The 10,952-nt window shown below is 42.7% G+C and overlaps 1 protein-coding gene across 5 annotated transcripts in view; it reads left to right on the forward strand.

Moving 5' to 3' along the window:
- Positions 1–10,952, forward strand: part of LOC111863873 (receptor-type tyrosine-protein phosphatase N2) — a 224,889-nt gene that overhangs the window by 101,208 nt on the left and 112,729 nt on the right. For all 5 annotated transcript variants that reach the window (XR_002842680.2, XR_002842679.2, XR_002842681.2 and 2 more), the window contains exons 11-14: positions 4,565–4,692; positions 6,237–6,323; positions 7,818–7,897; positions 8,854–8,921. Coding sequence is in view for 2 of the 5 variants with exons in the window: in XM_023850645.2 (XP_023706413.1) it covers positions 4,565–4,692; positions 6,237–6,323; positions 7,818–7,897; positions 8,854–8,921 (363 nt within the window). In the remaining 3 variants the exon portion in view is untranslated. The remainder of the gene's footprint in view (positions 1–4,564; positions 4,693–6,236; positions 6,324–7,817; positions 7,898–8,853; positions 8,922–10,952) is intronic.

Genomic DNA, 10,952 nt, shown 5'->3' on the forward strand with positions numbered 1-10,952 from the left:
ATGCTGTATACAAAAGTAATGTTAAAATTCAAAGAAATGTTTATCTGTAATGACAGGCATGTACTTGGGAAAGAAAAATAGGCAGTGTAGTCCCTATCAGCCGGACTTGTTTCACCGCCGCTGAAATCCGTAGACATTGCATGCAACTACGGCCTTCCTCGGACGATGACGCTAATGATTCCTCAGCTTGGGGTGCCGTCCTTATCTCTTTCCTCACTGTCGTCGTAGTGAGAGGCTGGGAAGGTAGAAGGATGGATGGGTGCCAGTAGACAGCGGCTTGGTGGCCATGAATTTCTACAATCCTTCGGGTAAGGTCAGGCAGGATTGACTGGCTGGGATGGGTAGAGCCGGACATCTGGTCTGTGGGTCTTAACGGGCCTGGCTTAACAGGACAGAAAGAACCTGGTTGCATGCACACGCACCATGATCACGCAGGCGTACCTCAGAGAGACGTTTGATTACGTAACACATGTATACTGGCACTGATAAGTTACACTTACGTTTATAGGAATCAACTTTAATAATATGCTGTACTTCTATTAAGTTAAGTCGCCCACATGAGTGCAAGAATGGGATCCACCCTCTTCTGGATTCCCAAGATGTGCAAACACACTGTCTTTCCTGCCTACTTTGGCCTTGAAATCTCATAAGAATATTGTCGCGTGTCGGGCGTATAACGCGACAAATAAGTTCACGCCGTATTTTATATAGCGAATTTTATTTCACATTCGCACTTAACAATCACCCAAATTACAGATTTACGATTACTGCTATCTGCAGTATCACAAATAGTACATTCCAAATGCCAGAATACAACTGACTAGTTGCTGGCTAACTCGGAACTAACTCGGAGGTAGCTCCAGGACTAACTGTGAATAGCCCTCGCTGCTCCTCATGTAGCCTCGATCGGACAATACGGAAAACGGCCACGTAATAAGCACCCTTGTTGCCTGGCGCTGTGTTGCTAGCAACGCTAGCGGTAGTAACCGCTGTTACTACCGTCGTCTCTCGCAATCCTGTTTACCCGCGCTGCCTAGCAACCCGCGGTACCCTTGGTGACGTCATCGCTGTTAACTCGCGTTGCATAGCGACCAGGATGCTAGGACTCGGCTCACTTCGGCTGGCGGGGGGGAGGGGCGTCATCCATAGCTCAACATGTCACAATATTTTAATTTGGTAGTTAGTAAATTTTCCTGTCACGGTAGCCGAGTGGTCTAAGGCATGCACTGTCTTCGCTCGCTCGGAAGCCGGGATCGTGGGTTCGAATCCCACTCAGGGCATGGATGCTTGTGTACGTTTTTCTGTGTTTGTTTACAAGTAGAGGCCTTGCGACGAGCTGATCACCCGCTCAAGGAGTCCTACTGTATGTGTAAGATCAAGAAAAGCCGAAGTGAACGGAGAAGTGCATGGAGGTAGGCCTAGGCCCACTGGGGCTGTAATGCCAAGGAAAAAAAAATAGTAAATTTATCGAATACACATTCTAGTTCTTCGTAGAAACTAGCCTTCATCAATAATTTTATCCTCTTCTGGGGCATGAACTTTCAGAACAATAATATCACTCCAGTAAGCTCTTAGCATTATGTACGACATCCTAACACTAAAAACTCTACCCTCTCAACTGCTGATATGATTCTCTTAATGTAAATGTAAAGTTGTCCCTGTGCTTAACTAATTAAGCACTACATCATGAAAGCTTATGGGGGAGTGGTTGTATAGAGCCATATTTACTTGTCCTCGGCACTAACTGGAGATGAGTGGTCAGCTTCACGACTCTGCCGCTTTATCCTCAGGGAAAGAGCCCCCGGTACCCATTGACTAAGATGTTGGATGAAACCCAGAGCCGGTCTGGACAACATAGGGAAGTGAAAATTCTTGCCCTCCCCCCCGAGACTCGAACTCCGACCCCTTGGTCGTGCAGCCCGTAGCCAGTAGCTATACCGACTGCGATATCCCGTCTTGAATCTCAGTCCCCTTCCCATAGAAAAATGTATATTCGCCTGCTGATTCCGTGCCACCTCCACCCCATCTGACCTCCTGTGCTACCACTGAATCTGCCTTACATATTGATAGTTCTCGCGGAACTGTCATGAGCGAACGTACCCTATCAGAATACTTAAGGCGCTTCCACATTACTCGTCCTCATGTGACTTGCTATGCTCGCGAGTAATGTGGACGATATGACAAGTCATTAGACAAGCAAATTTTTAATTTTAATTTAAGAACTAGCCAATAAATTAAAATACGACTACGGCCTATATACACTACGAGTAAATATACGGATCCTCACGCGCCGAAGCCTGGCGAGCAACTGAAGTAGTGTGGACGAAGATTTACGGGCACAAGTAAATGCCAGACGAGTCTCCCGACGAGCACGAGCAATGTCGACGCGCCTTTACATTCCACATACCAAATCTCGTGTTCGTTTTATCTACAGACACCGTCCAGGTGCGAGGCCCTTTAGGAAAATAAAATTAATTTAGCAGCTATGTGGATAGTGTTTTCAGCAATAAGCAATTCTCCGAAACGAATTATCACTGCTCTTGTAATTGTCATTTTCATTCGGCTTGATTTTAAAAGTCTTTACTGTTAATTATTCTTCGTGTCACGAGCAGCTGAAATTTCTGTGTGGCGATTAAAATGACCCAATGACCACATAAGTCATAATTTGCTCTGTAAGGTTAAGTAAATTGAAATTGTTCTTTTCCATTTCGACTTACATAATCGGATCCTCTGAATATTTTAAACTTGCCCGCTGAAAGAGTAAATCTAAACATTTTAACATATAATTGGTGTTGTTGTTCTTGTTGGTGTTAATGATGATATTATGTTGACAGTCATGGAGTTGATGACGCAAGGATGACAATAATTATAAATAAATGCACCATGTGAGCAGGCGAATGATACTTGCTAGCAGGTTCAGTGAAGTAAATATCCATAAATGAGCCGCGCCATAGCTCAAGCGGTTAGTCGTTGGCTTCCCACTGCGGCGGCCCGGGTTCGATTCCGGGTCTGGTAAAGTGGAATTTTTGGTGGACAAAGTGGCGCTGGGGCAGGTTTTCTCCGAGTACTTCGGTTTCCCCTGCCAATATTCATTCCACCAATTGCTGCACAATCACCTTCACCTATCATCTGGGGCTGGTACAATAGGCCAGAAGTGGCCGCAGTGCAAGGGACCAAGTCCCACCCCACTAGCAATAAAAAAAAATCCATAATCTTCCAGTCTGATCTCAGAACCACTCTATAAACGCAGTTACAATAACGGTATATGTTCGAGAACTTCGAGTTGGCAGTGATCTTTGACCTTTAGAATTCTTACCAATTGGACCATGATGGACAGGTAATTTTATTAGATGTGCGTCAGAAGCCAGGACAGACGGCAATCCCCTAATCAGCCACTGGATATAGAGAGCACAATATATGTGAATTCCAGGTAATACAGGCAATAAAGACTGTGAAAGACTCTGATTGAATTAGGGCAAAATTAATATTTGTGCGATCTGTATTATGGTACAAGCAAGAAAGAGAACGTAATAAATTAGGAGAGGCTCATAACATAGAAACCAAGTAGCCTTATGATCAGTGTTGGTGTTATAGAATACTTAAAAGTAAAAGTACATACATAGAAAATTACTAAATAAAATAATGAGCCGCGCCATAGGTCAAGCGGTTACTCGTTGGCTTCCCATCGAGGCGGCCCGTGTTCGACCCCGGGTCTGGTCAAGTGGGATTTGTGGTGGAGAAAGTGGCGCTGGGGCAGGTTTTCTCCGAGTACTTCGGTTTCCCCTGCCAGTCTTCATTCCACCAGTTGCTCCACAATCACCCTCACCTATCATCTTGGGCTGGTACAATAGGCCAGAAGTGGCTGCAGTACAAGGGACTTAGTCCCATCCCACTAGCAATAAAAAAAAATATTGGCTAGTGTAGTAGCTGTGCCCGTCACGGTAGCCGAGCGGTCTAAGGCATGTACTGTCTTCGCTCGCATGGAAACCGGGATCGTGGGTTCGAATCCCACCCAGGGCATGGATGTTTGTGTGCGTTTTTCTGTGTTTGTGTACAGGTAGAGGCCTTGCGACGAGCTGATCACCCGCCCAAGGGTCCTACCGAATGTGTAAGATCTAGAGAAACCGAAGTGAACGGAGAAGTTCATGGAGGTAGGCCTAGGCCCACTGGGGCTGTAGTGCCAAGGAAAAAAAAGTGAGTCCAATAATGCGCTTTGGCTTAAATGGATTAGCTTTTTTGAAACTCTAAAAAGCTGCCTTTAATCCGCTGCGCCCTGTTCCGTTTCTTTCACCAAAATATTTTGATATTACGTCGTACATGTTTAAAAAGAAACTGATAAAAGTAAGAGAAAAGCGGAAAATTCCCTTAACATTTTCAAGCTCATTGAAACAAATAGGGTCTTTTGGAGACCTTTATGAAGCTCCCTAAGCTGTCGAGCCAGATAGAGACTCTATATAGTCATTTTTATTTATTTTAGCAGAGTATGAACAAATATTTTATGTGGATACAAAGCCACTCACTAATTCAAAGGAATAGTTATTAGGTAAGAGTGTTTCTCTTTCAGGACCATGGATCACTTGTTGCCTACCAGAAGAAGGAACTTCCAGCAGTTGACGCAATGGAACCCACCTCAGAGTCTGGCAAATATGCTATAGTTGACACCACTTACGCCTATGTGGGTTTCAAGGATGGGTAAGTAAATTATAACAATGCAGAAAAATCTGTCTATAGCGGAACCTGAATGAAAGGGGATTTTATTTTTACCTTAAAATAGTTTCAGATCGCGAGAAAAATTTTTTTTCAGTGTCTCTTCCAGCCCATTCGGGGCACAGGTCTCTTATTCATTTCCGTAATAAATTTTCACAGATGGTAGGACTCCTTGGACGCGTGATCAGCCAGTCGCAAGGACGCTACCTAACTACAGGACAACACAAACACAGAATAAACGCATACACAGATATCCATGCCTCGAGTGGGATTCGAACCCACGATCCCAGCGTTCGAGCAAACGAATACAGTTCATGCCTTAGACCGCGCGCGGCCACTGTGATCGACACTGCATCTCTTTGGCTAACCTAATTTCTAATCTTATACTCTTAACACAAATTTTGACTGTGTGATAGCAAAGAGTTAGAGTTTCTTGTTACATTTCTCCAGACACTTCTGTATTGCTCTTTAATTAAACCAGACAGTTACAGTTTAGATATTAACTGGGTTACTTGAGAGATTGCTGTTTACTCTAAATTTGAATTTAAATATCTCCTTCGAACTTCATATTTGTAGGGGCACGCACGCACGCGGTAGCGTAGTTGGTTGAGGCACTATGCTACAAGCTGGAAGGTCGCGGTTACCAGGAATTAATTAAATAATTTTCCTGAGGAGTAAAGCGCGGCCGGCGCCTAGGGCTGACAACCTTACCGCCATCTTTGAGCCGATTATCTAGATCATGTGGGACCCTCAACGTCTCACAAGCCTATGGGCCTTCACGGCCTGTTACAGGGACAGCTTTACTTTACTTGCTTCATATTTGTGTAAAAATTTGTGAATTTTGTGTATTTCATGAGGGTTGTTGGATCGCGTATAATTTGTGGTTCTTCCAGTTATCAAAATCTTGAAATTTATCTTGAAACTTGTGAAAATATTTTATCACAAGAAGCCACACCACCGCTGTGCTTTCTGATCGTACTAGTCTGATCTTACCAACAATAATACGTCTGTACAAATATTATGTTTCTGGACATTATCCGTCGTCTTGTCTTTATTTAAAACCGTCCTGTTTATTTTTCAAAACACAACATTTCGGAGACTGGATTCTGTCTCCATCTTCAGGTAAAACCTACTCAGTTGGACCCAATCGATAGAGCTAGTGCCTATCTCCGGACATCTGTGCCAGCCCCAAGATGGGGTACAGAAATCAAACACAGCACAAACCATCTGCGAGCGCTAAGAAAATATTAAATTATTGAAACTCCACACGTATGAGACCTTGCACCAGAAAAGTATTTTGAGTGAAATCATCGATAGATAGAAACAATACTCCTTATGGTACCAACCCAAGAAAAACAAAATTTCCCCACTCAAACTACACTTGACGGCGTTGTAGTCTCTTGACTTCTGCTGTGATAACGGTGGTCCAGTCGCTTCTTCTTATAGGAGCCTGAGACGTTATGCAGTGATCTTGAAAATATATCCAGTTGCGTTTAAGGAAATTTTATGACGTGAAATATTTGTTTCAGGATTCGGACCTGGAATGAAGGTAGACATATCGTGAACAAAGTGGAGGAACTTCTGGGACTGGATAATGATACTCTCACCCACATTAGGTAAGTTAAACTGACTAATACAGTGCTCGTGACGAATTCCTTGACTGGGAGACAAGGGTTCGGCCTCCGACAGGACGTAAGAAAACTGTTCTTTTCGACACCGTATCCCGACAGTTCATTAGAGAAGTTCCAGGATGAAGGCGGTTGGAAAGTTCAGTTCGAATGCGTTGAATTTGACTTGAAGAATTGCGTGAACCTTAGGATACGAATAGCTTTACTAAAAATTAATATGTGAGGAGTTCAGTCTTCTGGGATGTGACACTGTATAGTCCGGTGAAAGTCAACTAACGTTTCGGTAGAACGTCCCTTTAGATCTAAAAGTCTGTGACGATAGTACTTTTTCTTTTTTAATTCGCTTTCTGTGGGGTGGAGTCATACTGGGTCCACTCGGTACGGCGGCCACTGATTGGCCTATTGTAGACTGCCCCGGGTGATCATGGTGATGGAGAATTTGGTGGAATGAAGATTGGCAGGGAAAACCGAAATACTCGGAGAAACCTGCCCCAGCGCCACTTTGTCCACCACAAATCCCACTTGACCAGACCCCGGAATCGAACCCGGACCGCCGCGGTGGGAAGCCAGCGACTAACCGCTCGAGCTATGACGCGGCCAAAGATGGTACATTAGTACAAATATTATGTTTTTGGACATTGTCCATGGTCTTGTATTTGTCTAAAAAGTCCTGTTTACTTTTAAAAACACAACGTTTCGGAGACTGGATTGTTTCTCCGTCTTCAGGTAAAACCTACTCAATTGGGTCCAATCCGGACCTCGTCCGGAGATAGGGACTAGATCTATCGATTGGGCCCATTTGAGGTTTTGACTGGAGACGGAGAAAGAATCCATTCTCCGAAACGTTGTGTTTTTAAAAATAAACAGGATGGTTTTTAGACAAAGACAAGACCGTGGATAATGTCCAAAAACTTATTATTTGTAAGAAAGTTGATTGACTTTCACTGGTCTATACGACGTTATATCACAGAAGATAGCCACTGCTGTGACAACCTCTGATCCAACACGTAGTTTACCTTATCGCCTTTTCGGAAACAAAATGTACAAACCCACTCCATATCCGAATACCACTAATGAGTATGTAACTAATCCCATTGCTCTGGCTTTTTTCTTGAGCGATTGACAGGTATGTAGGTCGTCAGGAAATTGTCATTTTATGGAACCAGAAAACGCGTAATACGTTCGCCATCCTGGCTCACTTTAATCTACTCTACATCTTAACGTTATATTTCTCCGCAATACTTTTTAATATTATCCTTCGTATATTTACTTTTTTCTGGCACCAGTTTGCTGGGGTTGAAACAATAATTGGTGATGTTAAAAACTAACAGTGTGTGTTGGCAACTCGCTCAGAATTGACACATGTCTGTGGCATGTTTTCTAGTGTTTGCTCTCATTACAACTTCCATTATCCAATTAAACCCGTAGAATCAATGGTATTAATGAACAAAAATGTAAGTATATTATTTATTTGTGTTGCAGAGTTGACAGGAATGAGGTGACCTTCAAAGTTGAACCAAACAATTTAGGACTAAATGCTTCAGACGTAGCTAAGAGAATTGGTAAGCGATCTTTGATTTATTTTATTGCCAGTTTGACTCGAACTTCGATCATATTTTTACAGCGAAATGAAAACTGACGTTGCAAGTTGCAATTTTTATATAAAAAGATATTTCTTAGAAGATGTTTCAGTAGAATATAAATTCATTAGGACTTCCTTGCATATGGCACACAGACACTAGCTCATGTCGCATTTTCTATTTTATGCGTGATATCAGGATGTTTCTGTTATTATTTGTTACTAAAAGTGTCTGATTGTCCTGTTGAGTGTGTCGGTATCAATGTCTGCACTGGACTGAACCTCAGCAACCTCCAGTCCAGTACACGCACTGATACTACGAAAAACCAACAGGACAATCAGATGTGTTTCTATAAACCTTAACACGAAGAGTCTAACAACACGCAAAGTAGAGAAGATGTGACTTGCGCTGGTGTTTGTGTACTGTATGTAAGGAAGACTTAATTAATTAATTTTTTGCAGCAAATACTTCTAAGAAATCCCTTTTCATAAAACATTATAAAAGTTATAACTGTGAACTATATTCCTTACATTGTTACTCCACCTAGGCCGGCTCCAAGGGGCCTAAACATGCAAGGCTATACTTCTAATTTGATCTAGTCTAATAAATTGTTACACTGATTGGTGAGGGGCACGCGGTAGCGTAGTTCGTTGAGGCAATATGCTACAAGCCGGAATGTCGCGGGTTCGATTCCCGATGAGGTCATTGGATTCTTTTTTTCAGTTTACCTAATCCTTCCAGCCGCACTATTGCCCTGGTGTCGACTCAGCCTCTAACAGGCCCTAACAACTTCACTGCCATCTGTGATCCGATTGTCTAGAAAATGTGGGAGTCTCGACGTCTCACAACCTTATGGGCCTTCACGGCCTATTACAGGGACAGCTTTATATTTTTACTTTCCATAAATTAAATTTTAACTGATTCAATGACTTTTACAGAGGCCATTAAGGATGAACTGAAGAAGAGGGCTCATGTGGAAGTGACAGCAGCTGGCGTGGGGGACAAGGTAAGGATACCATTAGATTCTCCGAAACTACGCTAAGTCAATAGCAGTACGCTTCATAGTGTAATGAAGAGCGAATTTTTTCTGAAGCTGACTTATTTGCATATATAAGTATCCCTGCAAGCGAAGCTACACTTCAACAGAAAAAAAAATATCAGTTGCTGTTCCATCTCACCTTCGACGACAGACTGTAGAAACCAACTGCAAAAATGACCCCTGATAATTGGCTCTCGCTGCTCCAAGGCGTGCGTGGATTACTTTTGTTTCATTAGAGCTAAGCTTCAGCAATTGTGTTGCGGTTCTTATACAAGATTTTGACACTCCAAACTCTTAAACCAGACGTATCAGTGATTTTCTATATATATATATTCAAATCTGGTCCCTACGTCATCTTAACTTCTCAGTAAGCACTCGTCGCTTATGTTTTTGTTTCTTGTTTATTAAAGAGTCCCGTTATTCTAAGTTTATTCACCAAATTGTGAATTGTATATCGGTGGGAACTTTTTCATCTCGAAATTTACGTCAAAATTTTCGTCGACACCTAGCAGATCCGTATTCCACGTAGGTGTCGTACAGAAATACACCTTGCTCTAAAGAATACCGCACCATGACGGAACAAGCTGCTCACTAATCATAACTGAGAACAAATGACTAATGGAGCTGATAACTGCCGTCCGCTGCTGACAAATCATAAACAAATTCCAAAGCATGACCCGCAGTGCTCGCCATGAGACCTAATGCCGTCAAGCGGTCCACAAATTTAATAACTTCCCTTACTTCCAAACGTTATCGGCCATTAGGCATACTGATTCATTGCCAAAATTCGTACGCCCCTCGAAGCCGGCGGTCGCCGTGAAGCGCAGAGCCGTGAACCGGTCAGCAAAGGTAAGAACCTTCCTGTAGTTCCCTAATTATATTGGCAGAGGATCCTTGTAGAAGGCCCTTCGCGTATTTGAGCCCTATTGGGTACTTGCAGATACCAACTTACATGAGATAATACATGGCGCGAAAAGGCATAATGTTTCAGTGTTCAGAGATATAAGCCTCTAACTTCAGACAGTCCTTCGGATCCCCCCACCCCTTAATATTTGTTACAGCAGCAATGTGCAGTGTGGAGTAATTGATTTTATTTGAACTTGCTCGTACCTGACGTTCATATATTTATCATTATTTAGTCACTGTTTATCCAGAAACATAAAAATTAGAATATACAAAACTATTATTTTGCCTGTGGTTATGTATGGGTGTGAAACTTGGCCTCTGACATTAAGGGAGAAACATAGACTGAGGGTGTAAGATTTGAGGCTTTCACGGCGGTGACTATGAAGAAAACAGTCTTTTGGGATTTGGCACCGTGTATAAGTGGTGTTAACCGACGTTTCGGAGGAACGTATCGCCTCCATCTTCAGGGTAGAAGAAAATATAAGAATTCTGCAAGCGAAGAGACCGTGAGAACCGGTAAAAGCAGACTTGCTTCGCTTGCAGAATTCTTATATTTTCTTCTACCCTGAAGATGGAGGCGATACGTTCCTCCGAAACGTCGGTTAACACCACTTATACACGGTGCCAAATCCCAAAAGACTGCTTTCTTCATAGTCACCGCCGTAAAAGCCTCAAATCTTACACCCTCAGTCTATGTTTCTCCCTTAATGTCAGAGGCCAAGTTTCACACCCATACATAACCACAGGCAAAATAATAGTTTTGTATATTCTAATTTTTATGTTTCTGGATAAACAGTGACTAAATAATGATAAATATATGAACGTCAGGTACGAGCAAGTTCAAATAAAATCAATTACTCCACACTGCACATTGCTGCTGTAACAAATATTAAGGGGTGGGGGGATCCGAAGGACTGTCTGAAGTTAGAGGCTTATATCTCTGAACACTGAAACATTATGCCTTTTCGCGCCATGTATTATCTCATGTAAGTTGGTATCTGCAAGTACCCAATAGGGCTCAAATACGCGAAGGGCCTTCTACAAGGATCCTCTGCCAATATAATTAGGGAACTACAGGAAGGTTCTTACCTT

Source organism: Cryptotermes secundus, unplaced genomic scaffold (assembly GCF_002891405.2).
Source record: "Cryptotermes secundus unplaced genomic scaffold, Csec_1.0 scaffold128, whole genome shotgun sequence".
Classification (NCBI taxonomy): domain Eukaryota; kingdom Metazoa; phylum Arthropoda; class Insecta; order Blattodea; family Kalotermitidae; genus Cryptotermes; species Cryptotermes secundus.